At 46.5% G+C, this 26,219-nt stretch overlaps 2 protein-coding genes across 5 annotated transcripts in view; both read left to right on the top strand.

Moving 5' to 3' along the window:
* The first annotated feature begins 529 nt into the window (after positions 1 to 529).
* LOC309341199 (uncharacterized protein) lies at positions 530 to 5,628 on the top strand. The gene is made up of 2 exons (XM_081860729.1): positions 530 to 780; positions 4,579 to 5,628. Exon 2 carries the CDS (start codon positions 4,626 to 4,628, stop codon positions 5,517 to 5,519), a length of 894 nt encoding a protein of 297 aa, XP_081716855.1. The 5' UTR covers positions 530 to 780; positions 4,579 to 4,625; the 3' UTR covers positions 5,520 to 5,628.
* Positions 5,629 to 16,836: 11,208 nt separating this feature from the next.
* The window catches only part of GDPD4 (glycerophosphodiester phosphodiesterase domain containing 4), a 42,446-nt gene continuing 33,063 nt past the window's right edge, over positions 16,837 to 26,219 (top strand). The window contains exons 1-3 of one of the 4 annotated variants that reach the window (XM_081860458.1): positions 16,837 to 17,017; positions 23,080 to 23,274; positions 23,353 to 23,456. In XM_081860458.1, coding sequence (XP_081716584.1) covers positions 16,961 to 17,017; positions 23,080 to 23,274; positions 23,353 to 23,456 — 356 coding nt within the window. In that variant the 5' untranslated portion in view covers positions 16,837 to 16,960. Of the gene's footprint in view, positions 17,018 to 21,491; positions 21,708 to 23,079; positions 23,275 to 23,352; positions 23,457 to 26,219 lie in introns of those variants that run through there. The other 3 variants (XM_081860456.1, XM_081860457.1, XM_081860459.1) reach the window with 3 other exon arrangements.

Here is a 26,219-nt window from a genome sequence, read left to right as displayed (position 1 = left end):
ATTGTTTATTATATTTATACCTCACCTTTCTCCCTGACCGGGACTCAAGATGGGCAGCTTACAGATAAAAATAAGAACCGCCAAAACCACAGGGAAAAAACCCAATCATTTAAATCCTGTGTTTTATTACTAGGGCTTTGGACTAGGGCATGTTACAGGGAACCAGGCAGAGGGCCTTCTCGGTAGTGGCGTCGGCCCTGTGGAACGCCCTCCCACAAGATGTCAAAGAGAAAAATAACTACCAAACTTTTAGAAGACATCTGAAGGCAGCCCTGTTTAGGGAAGCTTTTAATGTTTATTAGGTTATTGTATTTTAGTGTTTTGTTGGGAAGCTGCCCAGAGTGGCTGGGGAAACCCAGCCTGGTGGGTGGGGTATTATTATTATTATTAATAATAATATTAATATTAATAATAATAATAATAATAATAATAATAATAATAATAATTGGACATGAAGGCAGTTTATCCCAGTGGCCCAACTCTTCCTTCCCCTCCTTTAACCTGAAGTAGTGGAAATGAAGCCTAAGCCGGACAGAACATTTTGAGTCTTTCAATCTGTGGTTAAAATGGGTCTTGCTTGGTGCTTTTCCTCATCTTAATTCTTTGAGCACCAGGCCTTTTCTCAACCAGCTCCCTTTCCACGCCCTCTGAGAATGATCTCAGGGCTGAGCATTGTGACATCAGCTGCGGGCCAGATTCCAGCAGCCAGCCTTGGAATGGTTGGGGCTGAGTTCCAGGAGAGCATGTAGGCAAAAACCTTTCAAAAGCTCTGGCTCTTGGGTGAGTAGCCAGTGCTTGGATTTCTGCTTTCATATCATCGCCTCCTTTTCTACATGAAACCAATCAGAGGCCCTGACCAGGAGTGCCAGCTTGGTCCCCGACCGTAGGTGCCCGGGGCGTGAGTGCCATGCACCGTGCCTTGCCATGGCACCAAACTTTGTGGGTGCCTGGCACCTTCACGGGAAATTTTGATATGTACTGAAGTTCTCACCCTGGGCCAGCAGGGGGATACTGTAGATAGTTTTCACTCAGGTCCAAATATGCAAATAAGGAATTGAAAGTGACGTTCAGTGATTGGATAGTTACAGAAAATGGTTACTGTCGCGTTCTAGTGGAGCTTTATATAAGCAGGCTGGCTGAACCCTTCGGTTCAGTTCTGTTCTGGCCTGTGAATAAACAAGAGCTGTTTGAAGAATCGCTGTGTCGTCTGATATGTTCACCCACAACTTAACAAATTTTGTGGGTGCTCAGACACCCAGGGCCCCCGGGAATTGGCACCTATGGCCCTGGCATTTTGAGGTTGCTTGAATTTATTTCCACTGCGCCCAGAGCATCTTACAAATGGCACCCACTTATTCTCAAATCCAAAACAAGGAGGCGGGTGAGAAAGCAGTTTACAAAACGTATCAAGCAATACAGAAATCAGCCCCATTAACAAACACAGAAGAAACTCAATATTGCAAAAGAAATAATCTAGACTTAAATAAGTAAAATGCTTTTGCGATTATTCGTTTCATAAAATTAATTCGCCGATTGATTGTAAAAAACAAAAACAAAACAAAAACAAAACCCCAACAGCGTCAACATGGTTTTAAAATTATTGGGGGGAAACAGCTGTTTAAAACATTCAAAATATATAACCAGCAATGAACTAAAAACAGATTAAAACATGCATCAAAATTCTACATGGCTGGGTAGGCTTGTCTAAACAAAAATGGCTTTAGCGGGTGCCGAAAAGAGAAGAAGAAGAAGAAGAAGAAGAAGAGGAGTTTGGATTTGATATCCCGCCTTTCACTCCCTTTAAGGAGTCTCAAAGCGGCTAACATTCTCCTTTCCCTTCCTCCCCCACAACAAACACTCTGTGATGTGAGTGGGGCTGAGAGACTTCAGAGAAGTGTGACTGGCCCAAGGTCACCCAGCAGCTGCATGTGGAGGAGTGGAGACGTGAACCCGGTTCCCCAGATTACGAGACTACCACTCTTAACCACTGCACCAGACAAGCAGTGAAGGCGCTTGTCTGATATCAATAGGGAGTTCCAAAGGGTAGGTGTTGCCATGCAAAAAGATGGATTTCTTCCAAACGTGGAGCGAGTGTTATGTGGCGTCTGCAAAAGTACCAGTCCTACAGACAGAAGCGCTTGTGGGGGTACACCTATTGGGTAAGGCGATCTTGCAGGTAAATTGGTCCCAAGTTGTGAATAAACTGTTGAATTGCAAAATAATCCTCTATGTTTAAAAAAGCAAATTACAGAAGCATTAAAATATCAATAAAATATGCAATAAAATAATGCCATTCCATTGTTAAGTCCAGTCAAAGGCGACTACGGGGTTGCGGCGCTCATCTCGCTTTCAGGCCGAGGGAGCCGGCGTTTGTCCACAGACAACTTTCCGGGTCATGTGGCCAGCAGGACTAAACCGCTTCTGGTGCAACGGGACACCGTGATGGAAACCGGAGCACACAGAAACGCCATTTACCTTCCTGCCGCAGTGGTACCTATTTATCTACTTGCACTGGTGTGCTTTCGAACTGCTAGGTTGGCAGGAGCTGGGACAGAGCAACAGGAGCTCACTTTGTCGCGGGGATTCGAACCGCTAACCTTCTGATCGGCAAGCCCAAGAGGCTCAGTGGTTTAGACCACAGTGCCACCCGCATCTCTATGCCATTCAGATAGCATAGCAGAGACCCTAGTATCATGCCATCATAGAATTGTAGAGTTGGAAGGAGCCAAGTGTCATCTAGCCCCCTGCAGTGTAGGCGTCTCAACTAAAGCATCTACAGTTCCATTCTTAGAACAGCTCTTACTATCAGAGAATTCTCCGTGAATTTGAGTTCTGCTCTCCTTTCTTGTAGCTTGAAGCCATTGGTTCGATTCCAGAGCAAGAGAAGAGGGAGCAGCTTGCTCCCTCGTCCATGTGACAGCCTGTGGCAATCACACAGGGTCCCCGGATGTTTCACCGTCTATTGATCCCTGTCAAAACAAAACAAATTCCTTCCAGTAGCACCTTAAAGACCAACTAAGTCAGTTCTTGGTATGAGCTTTCGTGTGCATGCACAGTTCTTTCAATCTCCCAGGACATTCTATACAAGATCTCAAAGTAGCTGTTTTACTACAAAGGAATTTCAGAAATAGACTGGAAAGAGAAGCTGCTGAATTACAACTTATCACCAAACTTAAAACCATGGAGAAACCTGGTCTGAACAAAGACCTTGGATTCTTATCTCATTATACATGACAAAGCCATTTTTCACCTTTTCACCCCTTGCTTTTTCCTGTAAGACCTATTGCAGTCGTTAAGAGTCGTCAACAGGCTCATCACAGCTATCTGCCAATCACCCATTCCCACCACCCTTCTGAGTAATACCCCTCCCCACCTTCTCACTATATAGAAGGGTCTGGAAACTTCTGTTTCAGTGTATCTGAAGAAGTGTGCATGCACACGAAAGCTCATACCAACAACTGACTTAGTTGGTCTTTAAGGTGCTACTGGAAGGAATTTGTTTTGTTTTGACTATGGCAGACCAACACGGCTACCTATCTGTAACTGGAACTATTGATCCCTGTGTCATCACTTTATTTCTCGCTGCCACCACCCAGGCCCTACCTGGTACAATACTGAGTCCAGTCAGGTTTAAATTGGAACATAAACTTCTGTTTATTTGTTGCAGTTTAACAAGTGTATGGTTTCGTAAACTGTATGGGTCAATTACAATCATGGGGTGCCTATCCAGACCTATAACTTCCGCTACCTGCTCTCCCTCACTAAACCACCTCTCAGATATTTACTTGTCTTCCTAGCTCCTAACTGTTCCTGACTCAGCTTATTTCGCTACACTAACTCAACCTCCCCGCAGACTCTATCCCAATTCACTCCCACTCCAACCAACCACCCAACTCCCAATGAACTCCACCCTTTGCCCTCCCAGAGCTGGTTTTATAGTCCCTCTGACTCCACCCCCCTGGGTCCTGATTGGGTAACCTGTTTAACTATTTCACCTCCAGCACTCTCATATGTTAACGTCACACAGCCCTTGAGATACTGAGATCCCAAGAAAGGTAAAGGTAAAGGTAAAGGGACCCCTGACCATTAGGTCCAGTCATGGCTGACTCTGGGGTTGCGGCGCTCATCTTGCTTTATGGGCCGAGGGAGCCGGTGTACAGCTTCCGGGTCATGTGGCCAGCATGACTAAGCCGCTTCTGGCGAACCAGAGCAGCGCACGGAAACGCCATTTACCTTCCCGCCAGAGTGGTACCTATTTATCTACTTGCACTTTGACATGCTTTCAAACTGCTAGGTGGGCAGGAGCAGGGACCGAGCAACGGGAGCTCACCCTGTTGCGGGGATTCGAACTGCCGGCCTTCTGATTGGTAAGCCCTAGGCTCTGTGTTTTAAAGGCTCTGTCCCTTTAGAAATGGTACGATCCTGCTTTAAATGCCTAGTGCAGATGAGGCTTATTCTCCTGCTCTGAAGTGATCGGCAAGTCCTAGGCTCTGTGGTTTAACCCACAGCACCACCCATGTCCTTCCCAAGAAAGATGAGGTGTTGTTTATTCCCACGTTGTCTTTTTCATCTCTGCAGAGCCCACAGCCCCTTTGTTCCTCTCGGAAGCCAAGCCCTGTCACACCATGGACAAGTCTGCGCTGTGCCACCTGACGGATGCCAACGGGAATTTGAAAAACCAGATCTGGGACCTGAGAGAGACGGCCGCCAACCTTGACGCCGAGAAACAGGAGATCCTGACGGAGAACAGGAGCGTCAAAGAGCAGAACCGGAGCCTGGAAGCCAAGATTGAGTGTTTCAAAGCCATGGCGGAGGACTTCGAAAAGGAAGAAGAGGAGCTCCAGGGAGCTCTGAGGAAGCTGGAGGAGACGATCGCGCAGCTGGAATCCCAGAACATGGCCTTGAAAGGCACCAACAAGATGCTGAGGACCGAAATTCAAAAGGTGTCCGGCCACATTGTTCTCTTCCAGGATTACAAGGCAACGCAAGACCAGGACATCTGTCGCATGAAGCAGGTGATGGAGCACATTGTGAGCTACTTCAAGCAGCTGGAGTCAAAGATCGAGACGGCCGAGCAGAGATTCGGAGAGGAGCAGAGCGAAGCCGCCGAGCTCCAGCGCACCTTGGATGAGCTTGAGCAGATCCGCGAGGTCCAGGAGAACGAGATCCTCTGCCTGAAGGACCAGCTGGAAGAGGCGTCCTTCATGAGGCTGGAGAAGGACGAGAGCCTCAAGGTCCCGTCTCTGCTGCACGAGATGGTCCAAGCCAAGCTGGTCCAGGATTCCTTGGCCATGCAGAGCAGCCTTCTCCTGCTGTTGTCCAAAGTCGTGTGGCTGTTTCTGGCGGTGGCCGTCTGCCTGGGGTTCCTGAGCATCTTGGCCAAAGTCTACCTCTTCGTCTTCAACAAGGACCTGGAATCCGGAAGCCAAGCTCTGCTGTTCACGGACCGCCTCCGCCTGCTGGCGGAAGTCCTCTCTCCGCACCCCATGAGGAGGTCGAACGGCTTGCTGCCCTTTTGAGACGGACGCCGCGGCGCGGGAAGCAAACCCGGCGGAGCTAGCCGCGCATTCTTGTATCAAAACCATGTGCCTTCAAAAATTAAAAGGACTCCCTTCCCCACTTAAGAAATGCCCCAGCCTAAATTTCCATCGGATTCCACTTGATCTTGCCGAAATATTCAGCACAGCTGTGCCCCCCAGCCACTTACGTTCTGGTACCCCACCTGCATAAGTGAAAATTGCATAATTGGGGAATCCCCCTCTAAACCCCCTTCAAACCCCCTCTCTGCCATTCTCTTTCCCACCCAGACCAAAATTTGAAATCCAGACCAAAATTCAAACTAGTATTGAAGCCCTGGGGCTGGCTGGAGGCTGGAGGACGAGCAGGAAAGTAGCTGCTGCTGCTGCGCTACCACACGTATCAGCTGTTTGGTGGGGAGGCTGAGCAGCTGTCAGGCAGCCAACAAGGAGAACAGGTTGTTTGCAAATCAGAGAAAGAAAGTGAAACTCTGGCTAACTTGCAGCTACCGTATTTTTCGTTCCACAAGACGCATCATTTCCCTCCTAAAAAGGGGAAATGTGTGTGCATCTTATGGAGCGAATGCAGGGGGGAGGCAGGCAGTAAAAGCCCCCAAGAGCTGCACACAAGCTCCGCGCGACTCTTGCGGGCTTTTCCCCAGGAGGGAGAAGGGACTGACGCGGCCAGTCAGTCCCTTCTCCCTCCTTGTAGAAAGGGTGCACGGCTCCTGTGGGCTTTTGCGGGAGGTGGGGGAATTGCCCGGCTGGAGAGGTTGCGCGTGGCTAAAGAGGAAGCCAAGACAGCCAGCAGGATGGATCCTGCTTGCTGTCTTGGCTTCTTTGCTCTTTGGGCCTGGGAGGGGGGAAACCCGGCCTTCCCCTGGCAGCCCCGAGAAGCTCTGGGAGAAGCGGACAGGCTGCATACAGCCTGTCCGCTGCTCTTTGGGGCTGGGGGGGGGGGAATAATTTTTTTTTTTAAAAAAATAATATTTATTCAAATTTTAAGGATTACAAAGAGAAAATTAGAAAAAACAAAAAAATTAAAAAATACAGAAAATACAATACAAAAATACAAACAATTCGAAAAAGAAAAAAGAGAAAAAAAACCAGCTCAAACTTTTACATAACTTTCTTTCCTTTACTTATTTCCTTGACCTCCTCGCACCTCCCTTTTTTGTATTCTAATTCAATTAGATATTTCAGCAAATCCTTTCTAGCTTTGTTTTTATCCTAATAATTTATCTTAATATACTGTAATTTTACATTCTCGTCTTTCTCTAATTAAAAAATCAATTGGGATTGCTGCTTTCACTGCACAGCGATCCCTCTTGCTGTTCTGGCTTCTGAGATTCAGAATATTTTTTTTCTTGATTTCCCCCTCTAAAAACTAGGTGTGCCTTATGGTCCGGTGTGCCTTATGGAGCGAAAAATGTGGTAGTTTCTTTATTAAGGAAGCAGAACGAAGAACACGCAGAGATTACCGAGGGTTGATCTTGTCTAGGTGAAGCAGTTGCTCATACTGGCTTGCAATTCCCCCTTTGCTCCCCATTCCTCTTTGTCAGGCCCCTTCCTCTGTCTACAGCGAGCCCCAAGGGACCCTCTCTGTGTCTGCCTGACTCTCAGCTCTGTAACATGCAAAAGATGTCTTGTTCCGGAGGCGCCCATAACACAGTGAGCCCAATGCCCATTCTATAGTTCAGTCCATATAATTATAGAATTGTATAGTGGGAAGGGTCCTGAGGGTCATCTAGTCCAACCCCCTGCAATGCAGGAATGTCAACTAAAGCAGCCATGACAGATGGCCCTCCAACCTCTGTTTAAAAACTTCCTATGAAAGTCCATCACCTCCCAAGGGAGACTGTTCCACTGTCAAAAGCTCTTACTGCCAGCTTTTTCTGATGTTTAGTCAGAATCTCCTTTCTTGTAACTTTAAGCCATTGGATCGGATCCTACTTTCCCTAGCAGGGAAAAACAAGCTTGCTGCCTCTTCCATGTGACAGCCCTTGAAAGATTTGAAGATGGCTTTTGGCTTGGGTTCAAATCCTGCCGTCACCCATGAGCAATTACTCCATCTTTGTGGGGGTTGCCTTGTGGTTGGCTGAGACAAAACAAAAACTCTATGTCAACACTTTCCACAGGCTAAATAGACGGTTGAGAATTGGCAGTTTGTGCTTCTGAACATTCATGACCAAGCATTATGGGAGCTCCCCCATGTGGAGTATATTGAGAAAGTGCAGACTTAATTTTAAACATATTTTGTTGCACCCTCTGGAGGCTGTAGCTAGATGGTTTTCACCCACCATGCTCAGGTTGTGTTTATCTGCTTTTAAAAACAGTCTATGCTTTAAACATCTAATCCGATTTGCATATGTAAATTTGCATTATTGAGTGTTCTTTTTGCAGTGTGAGGGAGGAGCAAGGCAACATTTTGAACTGATATACCTTATGCATAACATCTCTTGTCTTTGAAACAGTCTCTCAGAACTTCCCACAAATCCTAAATGGCTATTACTATCATTATTATCAATAGCGATGATTTATTTCCATTATGAATTGCTTCCCGTGAGAAAACCTGAAGTGGTTCACAATATAATAAAAACATTTTAAAACAATTGCATACATAAACATGATGTTTAAGTGTGTCCGTGCACACACACACACACACACACACACACACACACACACATCACACATGAATTATTTTCAAATACAACAGAGATACCAGTTGGTGGGTTGGTAAACATGGGTCAGGACTGTACCACTTCCGATTACAGGTGGAGAAAAACCTATGATGGAACACTCCTTGTTTCTGGGGAAAGGAGGAAAGGAACTGAAATATACTCGGAGTCGAGAGTGGATTTCATGCTCTTTATTCAGCTCATAGTGGTGAGGAGTAATGAAAGTCATAGAATTATAGAATCATAGAATCATAGAGTTGGAAGAGACCACAAGGGCCATCGAGTCCAACCCCCTGCCAAGCAGGAAACACCATCAGAGCACTCCTGACATATGGTTGTCAAGCCTCTGCTTAAAGACCTCCAAAGAAGGAGACTCCACCACACTCCTTGGCAGCAAATTCCACTGTCGAACAGCTCTTACTGTCAGGAAGTTCTTCCTAATGTTTAGGTGGAATCTTCTTTCTTGTAGTTTGGATCCATTGCTCCGTGTCCGCTTCTCTGGAGCAGCAGAAAACAACCTTTCTCCCTCCTCTATGTGACATCCTTTTATATATTTGAACATGGCTATCATATCACCCCTTAACCTCCTCTTCTCCAGGCCAAACATGCCCAGCCCCCTCAGCCGTTCTTCATAAGGCATCGTTTCCAGGCCTTTGACCATTTTGGTTGCCCTCCTCTGGACACGTTCCAGTTTGTCAGTGTCCTTCTTGAACTGTGGTGCCCAGAACTGGTCCCCCCAAAGTCCCCCCAAAGTATCTGCTTTATATACATTATTTACACAATGGGCTGCACGTGATTGGCTAATTGCGGAATTCTCCTGTAGGCCAGTCAGGTTGTGGATTCACTTCCATCTGGAGCTGGATTGGGTGGCTCCTGTGGGCCAATCATACTGCTGCATTGTTCTAGGACCAATCAGACTGTTGCATTGTTCTAGGACCAATCAGACTGCTGCATTCTGAATCCTGTTGTTCTAGGACTAATCAGACTGCTGCATTTTGGATCCTATTGTTCTAGGACCAATCAGACTGCTGCATTTTGGATCCTATTCAACTCAGTACATAACAGGAATATAGTGTCTTTCCCTGGCATGGCAGATGCCCAGACTGAGGATATACAGTGATGGGGGGGGGGGAAGTATTTGATCCCCTGCTAAATTTGCCCATTTGCCCTCTGACGAAGAAATGACCAGTCCATAATTTTAATGGTAGGTTTATTGCAGCTGTGAGAGACAGAATACCGTATTTTTCGCTCCATTGGACGCACAGGACCATAGGAGGGGGAGAACAGGGGAAATTTTTTTTTCTTGTTCTCTCCCTCTAAAACAAGGTGTGTTCAAGGTACATTCACCAGAGCTTGTGGGGCTGGCAGTGGGGGGAAGCGCTGCTTTCCACCACCGCCAGCCTCAAAGATCCCTGAAGCCTTTGGAGCGCAGCGCCCCGCTGCCCTGCAGAGGCTTTGCGCGGAGCCGTCCCAAAGCTAGAGCAGCGAGACGGAGCCCTCCGTCTCGCTGTTCTGGCTTGGGAACAGCCTTGCTAGCTTCTGCAGGACAGCGGGGTGAAGGCAACCCGCTGCCCTGGAGAGGCTGTGCGCGCAGCCATCCCCAAGCTAGAGCAGCGAGACGGAGCGCTCCGCAGTGCTCCGTCTTCCTGTTCTGGCTTTGGGCTTAGTGGCGCAGCCTGCATTCGCTCTATAGGACGCACACACATTTCCCCTTAATTTTTGGAAGGGAAAATGTGCGTCCTATAGAACGAAAAATACGGTAACAACAAGAAAAACCCCCAGAAACCCAAAAGACAAAAGTCAGAGATTGATGTGCATTATAATGAGTGGAATAAGTACCGTATTTTTCGCTCTATAACACGCACCCGACCATAACACGCACATAGTTTTTAGAGGAGGAAAATCCACAGGCATGCCACCCGTAGGCATTCCCTCCATAACATGCGCAGACATTTCCCCTTACTTATTAGGAGGGAAAAAGTGAGTGTTATGGTGCAAAAAATACGGTATTTGATCCCTTTGCAAAAGATGACTTAGTACTTGGTGGCAAAACCCTTCTTGGCAATTACAGAGGTCAGACGTTTCTTGTAGGTGGCCACCAGGTCTGCAAACATCTCAGGAGATATTTTGTCCCACTCCTCTTTGCAGATCCTCTCCAAGTCAGTAAGATTTCGAGGCTGATGTGTAGCTACTCGAACCTTCAGAATAACCTTCAAACAGTAATTCTGTCGCTCACAGCTACAATAAACCTACCATTAAAATTATGGACTGGTCATTTCTTCATCAGAGGGCAAACGGGCAAATTTCCCCCCTCACTGTAGAGCATGCTCTTTCGCATTCCTTTGGGGAAGACCCATAGATCAGTGGAAGAGCACTGGCTCTTTAATGTAGAAGGCCGCAGGTTCAATTCCTAGTGTCTCAAAAGACTTGCTGCCTGGAACCCTGGTGAGCTACTGTCAGTCAGTGTAAAGGTAAAGGTAAAGGTACCCCTGACCATTAGGTCCAGTCATGGCCGACTTTGGGGTTGTGGCACTCTTCTCGCTTTATTGGCCGAGGGAGCCGGCGTACAGCTTCCGGGTCATGTGGCCAGCATGACTAAGCTGCTTCTGGCGAACCAGAGCAGCACACGGAAACACCTTTACCTTCCCGCCGGAGCGGTACCTATTTATCTACTTGCACTTTGACGTGCTTTCGAACTGCTAGGTTGGCAGGAGGAGGGACCGAGCAGCGAGAGCTCACCCCATCGTGGGGATTCGAACTGCCGACCTTCTGATCGGCAAGTCCTAGGCTCAGTGGTTTAACCCATAGCGCCACCCGCCATCTATTCAAAGCACATCCCCACCTGCAAAAGTGTAGGGTTGCCATATGTCTGGATAATCCTGGAATACTGCAGTCGGCAGCAGTGTTTGGGCAGAAATTGGTTGAATGTTCGGGAAAATCTGGACAAATGGTATCCTGTGTCGGCAGTGCCTTTTCTGCCAATTTTCTATAAAAATAGCTTTAAAATGGGGTGGTTTTTTTTGTGATTTTGCCCAAAAAAGCTCAACAACTTTGGGCAAAACCAAAAAAGGCTCAACAATTTTGCCAAAAAGAGGGTCCGGATTTTCACTGTTTGAAATACGGCAACCCTACAAAGTGTGTCAAAAAAGGGCTTCCTTGCCTCTGGGTAAAGAAACTGCTTTTTGGCACTCAAAACAATCTTATCGGGCTGAGTCATTGTGTTATCTAGCTGTACTCTGTTTCAAGGCCAGGAATGAGGCCTGCTAAATGGGAAATGGTTTCAGCTGTGTGGGAATGCATGTATGCCAAGGTTCCAGAAGTTTCCAGCCTCAAAGCCTTCTGATTGGCTCAGGAGACCCATCTCGGTTGCTATGCCCTTTGCAATACCTGGAGACCAAGCCTTTTGAGGTATGGATTATAGCCTGCATAAATGATCTTATGGACCGTATAGAGTTCAAGTTAGCGTTGTTATTTTAGTCTGAGAGGGGCATCTAAGTCATGGCCGCAACCCAACCGAGCCTCAAACTTCCCCACCAAGAGCTAGGACTTGCAACCATGTGTTCTGGTGGCCTTGGGGCATATCCTGTCTCCTTGGCTAGCAAGACCTCCTGGAACTGGCTGTGGAACATCACTCTGGTCAACAGCGCTTCCACCTTCACCGGACTGGCCCTCTCTGGGATCGGAAGACAGGAATGGCCTGAGGGTGCCTCGACCCAAGGGTCCAGATGATCGCACCCAGTGATTTCATGTTGTTTGTTGTTGTTTAGTCATTTAGTCGTGTCTGACTCTTCGTGACCCCATGGACCAGAGCACGCCAGGCACTCCTGTCTTCCACTGCCTCCCGCAGTTTGGTCAAACTCATGCTGGTAGCTTCAAGAACACTGTCCAACCATCTCGTCCTCTGTGGTCCCCTTCTCCTTGTGCCCTCCATCTTTCCCAGCATCAGGGACCTTTCCAGGGAGTCTTCTCTTCTCATGAGGTGGCCAAAATATTGGAGCCTCAGCTTCAGGATCTGTCCTTCCAGTGAGCACTCAGGGCTGATTTCCTTCAGAATGGATAGGTTTGATCTTCTTGCAGTCCATGGGACTCTCCAGGGTCTCCTCCAGCACCAGAATTCAAAAGCATCAATTCTTCGGCGATCTGCCTTCTTTATGGTCCAGCTCTCACTTCCATACATCACTACTGGGAAAACCATAGCTTTAACTATACGGACCTTTGTTGGCAAGGTGATGCTTTTTAAGATGCTGTCTAGGTTTCTAGTGATTTCATAACAGATCTCAAAAAGTATGGAAAGGCAGGATGGAAACATGGAGAACATCACAAGCTAAAGCTCGCTGGGTGGACCAGCCGTCTCCCAGACCACCTTCCATCATGGCTCTGGACCAGTGACCCTGAGATGCAGAGACCTCTTGCTTCAGGAGAGGGATACATTCTCCATTCCTTCCGGTAAGGACCAACTGGTACCAGAGCCTACATTTTGTCCCTGGAGGCATAAAGAAGCATCTCTGCCACTGGACACAGGTGAGTGGACTATATACTCCTCAGAGGACCAGGGAAGACCTGGCCATAATAATAATAATAATAATAATAATAATAATAATAATAATAATAATAAATTATTCATACCCCAACCATCTGGCTGAGTTTCCCCAACCACTCTGGGCGGCTCACAATCAAATGTTAAAAACAGTACAGCATTAAATTTAAAAACTTCCCTGAACAAGGCTGCCTTCAGATGTCTTTTAAAAATAAGATAGCTGCTTATTTCCTTGACATCTGATGGGAGGGCGCCACTACCCAGAAGGCCCTCTGTCTGGTTCCCTGTAACCTCCCTTCTCACAATGAGGCACTGCCAGAAGGCCCTTGGAACTGGACCTCAGTGTCCGGGCTGAACAATGGAGATGGAGACGCTCATTCAGGTATACTGGGCCGAGGCCGTTTAGGGCTTTAAAGGTCAGCACCAACACTTTGAATTGTGCTTAGAAACATACTGGGAGCCAATGCAGATCTCTCAGGACCGATGTTATGTGGTCCTGGCAGCCGCTCCCAGTCACCAGTCTAGCTGCCACATTCTGGATTAATTGCAGTTTCCGGGTCACCTTCAAAGGTAGCTCCACGTAGAGCGCATGGCAATAGTCCAAGTGGGAGATAACTAGAGCATGCACCACTCTGGTGAGACAGTCTGTGGGCAGGGAGGGTCTCATCCTGTGTACCAGATGGAGCTGATAATCAGCTGCCCTGGGCACAGATTTCACCTGCACCTCCATGGACAGCTGTGAGTCCAAAATGACTTCCAGGCTGCGCACCTGGTCCTTCAGGGACACAGTTACCCCATTCAGGACCAGGGAGTCCTCCACACCAGCCCGCCCCCTGTCCCCCCGAAACTGTACTTCTGTCTTGTCAGGATTCAACCTCAATCTGTTAGCCGCTATCCATCCTCCAACTGCCTCCAGACACTCACACAGGACCTTCACCGCCTTCACTGGTTCTGATTTAAAAGAGAGGTAGAGCTGGGTGTCATCGCATACTGATGAACACCCAGCCCAAACCACCTGATGATCTCTCCCAGCGGCTTCATATAGATATTAAAAAGCATGAGGGAGAGGACGGGACCCTGAGGCACCCCACAAGTGAGAGCCCAGGGGTCTGAACACTCTTCCCCCCCACCACTTTCTGAACACGGCCCAGGAGGAAGGAGCGAAACCACTGTATGACAGTGCCCCCAGCTCCCAGCCCCTCAAGACGGTCCAGAAGGATGTTATGGTTGATGGTATCAAACGCCTCTGAGAGATTCAGCAGAACTAGGAAACAGCTCTCACCTTTGTCCCTAGCCCGCCGGAGATCATCAACCAAGGCAGTTTCAGTCCCATGATGAGGCCTGAATCCCAACTGGAAGGGATCCAAATGGTCCGTTTCTTCCAGTACCACCTTCTGGACACAGCCCAGGGGAAAGGATAATATATTTATACCCCACCCATCTGGCTGGGTTTCCCAGCTTTGTAGCTTTAACCCTGCTGCCTAGATGAAGCCAATGGCTACAGGAAAAGGCGCCTGACATTTAACTGGAAAAGTGATGCTCACAAATCTCACTTGGGGTGCAGGGAATCCCTTCCCAGCACAGAACACAGAGATCATTCTGACTTGGATAAATCATTTCCTTAATGACAGGCAATTCTCTCTTCTGCTTGGTCTCCCATCTCCCGGACTTTTTATTCATTTCGGCAACCCCGTAGAGTTCAAGGTGTGATTGCCGTCGTAAAGGGCAGTGCACATGTTATAAAACGATGCCAATCCTCAGATTTCCCCCCCCGCATGCCACGCGCATTTCAGAAATCAAGTTTATGGCTTCATAGCTCTCTGGGGTAGTCATCAAATCAGAGCAATTTCCCCTTGAAGTAAAGGATGTTGACCCTCAGAGTGACACTGCGGCAGAGAGGCTGTTGTCAATTCAACATATTGTGACCCAGGAGTGGTTTTATGGTAGATAATCTTCGGAGTTTCATAAGCTGGCAATGAGGAGGGGAAAGCCTTCACGTCAGAGCAGGAGAATAAACCTCATCTGCACTAGGCATTGAAAGCAGGATCGTACCACTTCTAAAGGGACAGAGCCTTTAAACCACAGAGCCTAGGGCTTGCCGATCAGAAGGTCGGCAGTTCGAATCCCCACGATGGGGTGAGCTCCTGTTGCTCGGTCCCTGCTTCTGCCAACCTAGCAGTTTGAAAGCACGTCAAGGTGCAAGTAGATAAATAGGTACCGCTCCAGCGGGAAAGTAAACGGCGTTTCCGTGTGCTGCTCTGGTTCGCCAGAAGTGGCTTGGTCATGCTGGCCACATGACCCGGAAGCTGTACGCTCCCTCGGCCTGTAAAGCGAGATGAGCGCCACAACCCCAGAGTCAGCCATGACTGGACCTAATGGTCAGGGGTCCCTTTACCTTTACCTTTACCACTTCTAAACAGTCATGGATTCCACCTCCCCAAAATCTCTCTCTCTCTCTCTCTCTTTTTAATGAGTTTATTTACAGCACATACACACACATTTGTAAAACTAAACATGAAAATAATAATACACAATCGAAAGAAAAAACAAGAAACCAAAGAAATACAAATAAAGCATAACAACGTACGAAAACTTATACGAAACAAATAGCCAACAATTTATATACACCATATCTCAGTTCTTCTTTTCTTCCAATTGACTTCCTCTATCCTCAACAAGGTTATCTTTTTGTTTTTCGTAAACTGTCTCCTCCTTAGTTCGTTATTATGCCTTTTTCTTACAACATTTTTGTTCCGGCTTTTTGAAATATGGCAGCCCTACTTAACAGTCATAGAATCATAGAATCATAGAATCATAGAGTTGGAAGAGACCACAAGGGCCATCGAGTCCAACCCCCTGCCAAGCAAGTCGACCCCTCTTCCCTGGGAACTCTGGGAATTGTAGTTCTGTGAGGGGGGAATTAGGATCTCCCAGCACCTCTCGAGCTGGAGGGACCATTGCCCAATTAGTTAATGATTTGAAAGGAGCATTTCAAGGCTGACAACAGGGCTGTGTTTCTTGAAATTCTCATGCCACTCAGGGGTGAGGTATGCGGTTCTCTAATCAGAGCTTCACGGATTTCCTGCTTTTCAAAGGGCTGTGGCCAAATTCATATCCCCGAACAGCCTCAGACAGTTACACAATAGCAAACAAACTTCCTTTTGTGCGGCTGGTAGTTCCCCCACTCCTTTATTCTCCAGCCTTCCTCCAGTTTCCCAAAAGAAGGCTCTTTTCTAATTGGATTTACATTTTTTCAACTTCAAAGTGCTCTTGTCTGTCCAAGATAGTTCATCAGGATTTTTTTATTAAGTTCAAGCACTGAGATACCAATCTGAATGAGACACCAGGAGGAGGAGACTGAAAATGGAAAAATTATTGCATGTAATATCATCAATTTCCTTTATTCGACCGATAGTCAGAGATAAAACACGATACAGAATTATAAACTAAAACATCATAGGGGTACATAAATAAGGTAGGGCCACAGTACTAAACCTCTCACAGATAACCCACATCAAGGCATTCAGTTATACGTTTCCGACACTTAAGTGCCAGGAAAAGGAATTTAGCCACTGACAAAGTTTTTTCCCCAGAAGACTTATTTAGCAGATATGCTGTCTGCTTTCCTCTTTGTCGGGGACTGAGCTGGGGTAAGTATGGGGTTATAAGATACTGTCTTAAATCGTTGTAGAAGGGACAGCTCAGTAAAATGTGCTCTGTGGATTCTACCTCACCCAACGCATGTATTGCATGTAATATGAACGAAACTGTTTTCTGTAGAAACCTTAAACAATGGAAATGATTCCTTCCCATTTGCCATACTCCAGATCTGCTTTATGATTTTTCCAAGCACAGATGCTCAAAAAAATAATATCCGTTGGCAGAATGTTTAAATCAAATTGTTTGTGTCTGATGTGGAAGCAAGAACACTGAGAACCAAATTCTTCCTTCTTCCTCCCTCCCTCCCTCCCTCCCTGTCTGTCTGTTGCACCGCCATATGGCAAACAACTTTCCCCATTTGGATTACATTTCAATCTTTTCCAGCCGCCTTTGGATTGAGCTTTTAAAGAAAAAGAACAACGGTCACAGATGGCAAATGCCCCGCCCACTGTGGGAGGAGCTTAGCTGTTCACAGCCCTCCTTTCCTACTTCGGAGATTCCAGCTGTACTTCTCTTTGGCTGCGGAGATATAACAAGCAGAGGTCACCACCACGGAAAGGAGGCGGTGAATGGGAGGGCGCTCAAAGGAGGAGAACTTCAAATCGTTTTGGGAAAAGAAATCTGAGGTGAGTGGCATCTCTGTCCCTGGATGCTGCCTTGGTTGTTAATGCCCTTATTAAGATTCCCTGCAGAGTAACGGTTTTGGAAGTGTGAGGATTTCTATTCCTTTTGCCCCAAAACCGACCCCAGATCTCCATCCTCGGTGGATGGGAACAGAGTGCTAATGAAGCGACCTTTTGCAAACGGGCGAGCAGGAACAAATCCTTTGGCAAAGGGGAAAAACTCACCCTTGGCTCGGATGGATGCATTTTATTAAGAAGTCTCGAAAGCCACTCGGCGTTCCAAGTGATTTCTTCCTATATAACGGGCCGTGAGCACACATCTAAAACGGATGGATGAGTTGGGAGACCCCCTCTTTTGGCCAGTGCCAACAGCAGAAGGGGATCAGTGGCAGCGAGAGTTTGCAAAACATCTGGCAAGGAGGCTTCCCGTCAGCTTGCAAATGGAACAGCAAGTAATCTGTGAAATGTTAACATCTGGAGGGAAGCCGTAGCCAGTTCCCAAAGTTGTCGCTGAAGCCAAAACAACCAAGAGGCAGAATCATACTTTCCCAAACTAAATAACTCTCTACAGTGGTACCTCGGGTTACATACACTTCAGGTTACATAAGCTTCAGGTTACAGACTCCGCTAACCCAGAAATAGTGCTTCAGGTTAAGAACTTTGCTTCAGAATGAGAACAGAAATCGTGCTCCGGCGGCACGGCAGCAGCAGGAGGCCCCATTAGCTAAAGTGGTGCTTCAGGTTAAGAACAGTTTCAGGTTAAGAATGGACCTCCAGAATGAATTAAGTACTTAACTTGAGGTACTACTGTATGTGGTTTGCAAAAGATTAATTGGATAGCTCATTCGGAAGAGTTGTTCTAGCTTGCAGCTGAACGACGAAGCGGGTTTAAAATTATATTTTGTTTTGCTGGTAGAGCATGAGACTCTTAATGTCAGGGTCAGGGGTTAAGAGCCCCACCTTGGGCAAAAAAAAATTCCTGCATTGCAGGGGGTTGGACTAGATGGCCCTTAGGGTCCCTTCCAACTTTGCAGTTATATGATTAGCAGTAATGTACGAAAATTCAACACCTTCTAGTACTTAAATGATATTTACAATGCCAAAACAATAAAGGCATACGCAACTCAATATCTCAAAGCCAAAGAGTCCAAATATTCCTCAACATGTCCAAGAGAACAACTCTTTGTGAAGAATCACATTTTCAGCAAAGCACACATCTGTTGTTATAGATTTAAGCATAAGCAATCTATCAGTTTTAATAGCTTTTAACAGTATATGTAAATATGTTTTTTTAAAAAACTGGAGTGATTACTGTTGCAAATCTATTGTGAACAGTGTTAGGAAAGTTCTTGCATATGCTAGGCAACTACAGCTTTTTAACCTTCAGTAAAAGAGAGATGACACAGGTGGTGCTGTGGGTTAAACCACAGAGCCTAGGACTTGCCGATCAGAAGGTTTGTGGTTCGAATCCCCGCAACGGGGTGAGCTCCCGTTGCTCGGTCCCTGCTCCTGCCAACCTAGCAGTTCGAAAGCACATCATAGTGCAAGTAGATAAATAGGTACCACTCTGGCGGGAAGGTAAACGGCATTTCCGTGTGCTGCTCTGGTTCGCCAGAAGCGGCTTAGTCCTGCTGGCCACATGACCCGGAAGCTGTACGCCGGCTTGCTCAGCCAAGAAAGCCAGATGAGTGCCGCAACCCCAGAGTCAGCCACGACTGGATCTAATGGTCAGGGGTCCCTTTACCTTTACCTTAAAAGAGAGAGTGGGAAAAGGCTTAAAGTTGGGTTTATTTTTAGACACCCGGGGGTTCAGTTTAAAGGTTGTCTTCTACAGGGATGGAGAAGGAATTCGATTTTGTTTGCGTTTTAATGAGAAAACACCCAATCTACACTCCTCAAACCAATATGCAAAGTGAAACACAGCAGCCCTTTCTTTGAAATCTGATGCAATTTTCCAACCAAAATGCATATATCAAAGGAAAGTATATTAGCGAAAGATAACATACATAATGCATCAGATATGAGGAAATTTATTGTTCAAAGAGGAGTAGCAAAAATGTGTTTATTAGGAGAAATTCGCACTAAAATGCTGATGAATTTTCACTATTGGGTTGTTTTTATTTTTATTATTTATTTTGTGGTTGTTTTATATCTTGATTTTATTCTGTGAACTACCCTGAGACCCACAGGTATAGGGTGGTATATAAATTCAATTAGTGATGAAGATGATGAATATAATTGCAAATTGCTGCTGAAATGTGAATTTGCTGAAACTCCAGCTTTGCACAGGATTCAGTGTTTGGTGCAAAGGCTCCTGGGATTGCACTTGCAAAGGCTCATGGGAGTCCTGTTTTTCTGCCCTTTCTCCGGGGCTATTTTAGGGCCGGTTTTGCCATTTTAAAAGTCACTTCCGGGGCCGGTGCGACACGTGCTTGTGCTATTAAAGAAAAAAATACTTTAAAAGGAGAGTCAGCCTTAAAAATTCAGGCCTTTGACTGACTTGAGAAAAGACTCTACAAAGAATAGGATGGGAGCCACATAATCTAAGAGCAACTAACTTGAGAACTGGATTCCTCCACTCCCGTTTGCTTGGGGATCAGATCGCGCTCTTGCATATTCTGTTTCTGTAATTCCTCCTGCCCTGAAATATCCAGTTACTCTCTCCACCCACCCTTTTACTTCTGTTTGATACAGGATCCCTTACAGTAAAGGAACCAGGACGGAATCCACTGGGTTTGTAAAACTTCCGTGCATTCTTACCACTTCTCTCACCATTGGAAATCTAATGTGAAACTGAGTCCCACCTTTGCCTGGTCTAAATGGACTGGGTTGGAGGAGAGTTCTTGGACTCCCAGCTCCCATCCTGTTCCAGTTTCAGGTAGCAAGTTGTCAGGGATGATGGTAACTGTAGTCCAACACTATCTTGGGCATTAAGAGTGAAGGGGGCCATCTTGGAAGGGAGGAGGGGGTGGTAGCCTGCAAGAGAGAATTCTCTATAGGGAGCTGTAACACTCATGCAAGCCAGTAGTTTAGTTTGTAGTAAAGGTAAAGGGACCCCCGACCATTAGGTCCAGTCGTGGCTGACTCTGGGGTTGCGGCGCTCATCTCGCTTTACTCTCCGAGGGAGCCAGCGTACAGCTCCCAGGTCATGTGGCCAGCATGACTGAGCCGCTTCTGGCGAACCAGAGCAGCACACGGAAATGCTGTTTGCCTTCCCGCCAGAGCAGTACCTATTTATCTACTTGCACTTTTTGGGGTGCTTTCGAACTGCTAGGTTGGCAGGAGCAGGGACGGAACAACGGGAGCTTACCGCATCGCGGAGGTTCGAACTGCTGAACCCAAGAGGCTCAGTATTTTAGACCACAGCACCACCTGCGTCCCTTTTGTGATTGTGCGTTGTATTAAACTGTTCCAAATGTTGCTGATTATTGTAACATACCTTAGGAACTTATGGTGAAGGCCAGATGAAAAATATCTGGTGGATGATATTTTTAGAATTCCTGCTCCATGATTGCAGTCATGGGATTGTTGTCTATCACATGACAGTATATGTTTTGATTCCACAGAGTGGGAAGTGACGGAGACAGGAGCCTGGCTTCGGCTGGGGAGGGCGGGATATAAATAAAATTTGTTGTTGTTGTTGTTGTTGTTGTTGTTGTTGTTGTTGTTATAATTATTGTGTTCCATGAAGTGGGACTATTGTCCTTTGTTCTTTTTCTCTTTGCTGTCTGATGCTAGAGAAAGAGGGAGCCATGTTGCAGTGTTCCATGTGTGTTTATATGTAAACAAGGTAGATTAGCCAAAATGCTGAGTTGCTGAGGTCTGTTACGCAAGCTGCAAAGACTCTGCGAATCCCTAAGCGTGCCGGTGTCGGTTGGCATCGGTCGCTGCGATGTTTGGGCAGAAGAAAGCTTTAGAAGCTCCTGAACGAAAGGCCAGGAGGGAGATAACATGCCAGTTCGGCATGTGTCTCTACGAGGGTCCTACTCGAGTGTAGAATGAGCTCCTGACAGATATCTGGAGGACCACAAGCTCATTGGTCCTGTGTTAAATGTAATAATAACTGGGGACAGGTTGAAGGCCTTTAGAGGACAGAGATGAAATGGGGAGCTCCCTTTTTTGTGATATGGTTTGGCCTTGTGAAAATGCCCCCAATGCCCCCTTACCAATCTTCTGAGGGGCATGCAAATGTAAGTGGGGAAAGTGTTTGATTTATTTCATGCCAAAACTTGTATTTTAAACGTGGCATTCTTCAGCAACATGCACAGCACGACCTCTGGGTTGCATTTGCCTAAAGTCCTATCTGCATCGTGACGCTTTAAACAGCCATGGCTTTCCCAAAGAATCATGGGAAGTGTAGTTTGTTAAGGGTCCAAGGGAAAGAAGCCGAGAAGGCCATTTTGCCAGCTGATCAGAACAAAAACCAACTTGGTTCCTCTTGGCCAACCTTTCCAAAAACTGCTGCCCTACAGATGTTCTGGACTCTACAATCTGGCCACTTTCTGAACTATTGTCCTCATCTAAGCATTCTTCATGGTGACCTGGATTTTTTGAAAGTTGCAATAGTGCTTGTTCCAACACATTAGAAGGTTCTGTGGCAGTTTAGTGCTTAACTGGGAGGCCTGTGGATGCTGGAATGTTGATTTTTTGGCAGGAAGATACCTTGGATTGAGTAGCAACCGAGGTACATTGGGTAAGGACAGGGAATGGAACTGGCTTCCTTGAGGGTACATAAATCAGATCAGTCAATTTATTCTGGATTACATAGTACCTGGGTGGGGACCGTTCTCTCTGTAGGTGAAGGGCAGACTCTTCTAGGCTCTCCTGAAAAGGTTCCTGCATTTAAAAATGTATATTATGCTCATAGCAAAGCCTCTGGTTGATGTTTAAAGGTAAAGGTAAAGGATCCCCTGACCATTAGGTCCAGTCGTGGCCGACTCTGGGGTTGCGGTGCTCATCTCGCTTTACAGGCCGAGGGAGCCGGCGTACAGCTTCCAGGTCATGTGGCCAGCATGACTAAGCCACTTCTGGCGAACCAGAGCAGCGCATGGAAACACCGTTTACCTTCCCGCCGGAGCGGTGCCCATTTATCTACTTGCACTTTGATGTGCTTTCGAACTGCAAGGTTGGCAGGAGCAGGGACCGAGCAACGGGAGCTCACCCCGTTGCGGGGATTCGAACCACCGACCTTCTGATCAGCAAGTCCTAGGCTCTGTGGTTTAACCCACAGCGCCACCCGCTTAAAATCACAATGCAAACAAGTAAATCAGACACTCCAAGTGCCCTATTTTCCAGGGACATCCCTGATTTAGAGAAGCTGTCCTGGTTTCTGATTTAATCCTGGAATGCAGCTACTAGATGGGTGACAGGGACTGGCTTCTGTGACCATCAGTCCTAAAGGATCTTCACTGGCTCCCAGTATGTTTAAGGAGCACAATTCAAAGTGTTGGTGCTGACCTTTAAAGCCCTAAACGGTCTCAGCCCAGTATACCTGAAGGAGTGCCTCCACCCTGGACACTGGACACTGAAGTCCATCTTCAAGGGTCTTCTAGTGGGTCCTTCACTGCAAAAGGTGAAGCTACAGGGAATCAGGCAGAGGGCCTTCTCAGTGGTGGCACCTGCCCTGTGGAACGCCCTCCCATCAAATTTCAAGGAGATTAAGAACTACACAACTTTTAGAAGACATCTGAAGGCAGCCCTGTATTGGAATGTTTTTAATATTTAATATTCTATTATGTTTTTACATGTGTTGGAAGCCGCCCAGAGTGGCTGAGGCAACCCAGCCAAATGGGCAGGGTATAAATAATAAAATTATTGCGATTTTTATTATTACTCAGTGGTGTTCTCCGACTCCATAAAGTACCAGTTTTAGGACATGCTCAGGACTTGAAGTTGAAAGAGGGTTGCACGCGTGAAGAGAAAGTTTGTGCACAAGCTGCACACTTCACAACAGACTAGAGATGTGAATTTTTTTAAAAAACAAACAAATTAGGAACCCTTAGGAGACATGTAGCATATGCAAAGACCTGAGCAAAAACAGTTGACTCTCAGAGTTCTTATTTCAGGTGGAGGATAATGTAGAAGACCCAGAAATGGACGTCCGCCTTGTCACCGTTGGACAACTAAGGAAACCTTGGATGAGTTTGCTGCATCGTTATGAACACCGATGCTTCATCCGCTGCCTGGCTGGTTTGTACAGCTGTCAGTGGCAACGGGATCGCCAGAACAGGATCGAGCAGGGCCAGTGCTGCTGCTGCAAGGTGAATGCAGATTCCCGTTAGCTTTTATTTTTATAATTACTGACCTCTCATTCGGGTTTTCTTTCCCTTTGTTTCCAGAGGGAGTGCATCTTTTTCCTCTTGGTGTGCCTGGCATTCTGCCTTTGGTTCGTCTTTCTGTACCTGTGGGGAGAAACCAAGAATGACTACCATAATTTTGACTGGTAGGTGCTCTGGTTATCTGACCTCTGAAAGCAACAACCTTAAAGAAAAGGGTTTCTTCTAGGAGTGGAGGAAGTGGTAATACAGACCACGACCGATTTACATGTGTCCAATTGGCACACAACCGCACATGTGCGCATTGTGGTGACCCAGAAGTGGCTGGAAAAGGGTGCTTAACGTGGTGGAAGATGCTGCGTTATTTTTAACTGGGTATGTACTGCAGCTTTTATTTCTTGTATTGTATGCTATTGTGTTACAATTTCGAATTACATAAACACCCGCAAGGTCCTGTTGTAAACAAAAATTGCCCTTTTCCCTTATGGGGTATCCCAGAGCCCATATAGAATCCTTACATAGGTTCCCTATTGGTAGGAGAGAATAACAGAGGCCAACCAGAGAATATTGAGAAGCAAAAGCAGCTAGTAAACTTGATCTTTATTGATCTGTTGCAACAGGGTGCTCCCCTCACCTGCAGGAGGGAGGAGGGACCCAGAAAAATGGCATGCAAGGCCTTATAAAGACTTTTGAAATTGCCACCCTGTAGATCAAGACCACCCCCAGAAACATCACACATACATCACAGAAGAGGTGTAACCTAAGACCACCCCTCAGATACATCACACCTACATCACAAAAAAGGCGGTCTAAAACAGAAATTTGAATGTTGTTTTTCTCCTGTCCTTGTTTATCTCCTGTCTGGCAGGTTACTTGATTGGATTGCCTGGGGAGCCTGGCCAGTCTTTTGTAGTGATAAATACTTAGTTCCTGGGCCAGGTCACAGGCTCACACCCTATTCAAACACAGACATACCCTTAAGACAGGGTTTGTGAAGGAAAAGACAGTGGGGAGGCTTTTCCATTTTGACCTTGCAGAGAAAAGATTTGGTCAGTTTAGGAATCAAAATGGTTCCAGGTCGGTCTTCCTGTGCTGATCTATGTACGTGCTTGGTTGGTACACTTATGAACATTACCATATATCTAAGACCATAAAATTCCTATCAGTCCACATTGCCATTGTTTTTGAAAGATAGGACATGGACCATGGGAATGAAGCCCGTGGAACGGTGGTGTTCTGCAGACTGCAATCTGGGAGCCCCTGGTCTAGGATAATGTCAGGGACTGGACTGAGGAGGAATGGTGGAGAAATCCTTGTCGGAGTACGCCAGGGTGTCCACGCAGCCCCTGAGATGAGACAAACCTCTCTGGGCATCTTCCTGAAGTTGCGCAGCTCCGTTACGTCCATAAACCATCAGTCCCAGCACACTCCAGCGACACATAGCAGATGCCTATGTGCACACACACTCAGCAGAAACAAAATGGACTTTGGTGTGCTCATTCTAAGCTTTTATTAAGCACTATATACAGGACAATGGACGCGGGTGGCACAGTGGGTTAAACCACAGAGCCTAGGACTTGCCGATCAGAAGGTCGGCGGTTCGAATCCCCGCCACGGGGGTGAGATCCCGTTGCTCAGCCCCTGCTCCTGCCAACCTAGCAGTTCGAAAGAACGTCAAGTGCAAGTAGATAAATAGGTACCACTCCAGTGGGAAGGTAAAATGGCATTTCTGTGAGCTGCTCTGGTTCGCCAGAAGCAGTTTAGTCATGCTGGCCATATGACCTGGAAGCTGTACGCCGGCTCCCTCGGCCGATAAAGCGAGATGAGCGCCGCAACCCCAGAGTCGGTCGCGACTGGACCTAATGGTCAGGGGTCCCTTGACCTTTACCTATATACAGGACAAAATGATCACGACGTCTTCTCAGTTCAGCTCCGAGAGAGAACAGAAAGGAAAAAGTACAAAAACATCAGCGAGGAAGTGATAAGGCTAGCTTCTGTTCTCAGGTTTGCCAGGCCTAGAAAGTAAACACAGACATGTGATATAAAATAAAAGACTCCACCAGGCAAGGTCACCTTCCACCTGCCTTGCCCCACTCTCTGCTTCTCAATGTGTATTGTATTGTTTTATGTACTGTGGCTTGCCATTGTTTTATTGATTATAGTTTAGATATTATTGTAACTGTTGAGTGGATTTCTGTTTAACTTTTATATGCTGATATTATTATTTTATACCATGCAAATGACTGTTGAATGTTACTCTTTTGAAGCACATTGCTTATTTTAAAGTTATGTTTTATTATCACATTTTTGTATTGCATTAGATTGTTATAAGTTGTACATTTTTTGTTTGTTCAGCTTGTAAACCCTCTTGAGTATTGTAAGATAGAAAGGTGGTATACAAATTAAAAATGATGATGATGGTGATAACCACCACACATCAGCAACGGAGGTGTGAAATGCTTACACTCCTCCTGAACCTGCCCAAGAAGAGGAGGACTGTTAAGTTGTAGGTGAACATATCAGAGGACACAGCGATTCTTCAAACAGCTCTTGTTTATTCACAGGCCACAAGAGAACTGAACTGAAGGGCTCAGTCAGCCTGCTTATATAGAGCTCCAGTACAACGTAACTGTAACAATTTTCTAAAACTATCCAATCACTGAATGTCACTTTTGATCCCTTATTTGCATAACTATCACAGTATCCCCCTGCTGGCCCAGGGTGAGAACTTCAGTACATAACAAGGACAGTATGGATTTACAACAGTGGTTTGCAGAAGGCTGCAGAGGGGATAAGCTGAGAAATATTGGGAGAGGGGCAGGATGAAGAAGAAGCGCCAGGGGAGAGACAGCTGACAGACTCAGTTTCTTTGGAAAGCATTCCTGATGCCCTCCCTCCCAGGACCCAATGGGCATTGAGAGTAGGAGAAC

Source organism: Podarcis erhardii (genome assembly GCF_964252035.2).
Source record: "Podarcis erhardii genome assembly, chromosome: 4".
Lineage (NCBI taxonomy): Eukaryota > Metazoa > Chordata > Lepidosauria > Squamata > Lacertidae > Podarcis > Podarcis erhardii.
Note: the sequence above shows the minus strand (reverse complement) of the source record. Positions and strands in the feature narration are given on the sequence as shown.

Excerpts from the sequence above, each read along its gene's own strand:
- LOC309341199 (XM_081860729.1), top strand. The coding sequence starts at position 4,626 with ATGGACAAGTCTGCGCTGTGCCACCTGACGGATGCCAACGGGAATTTG.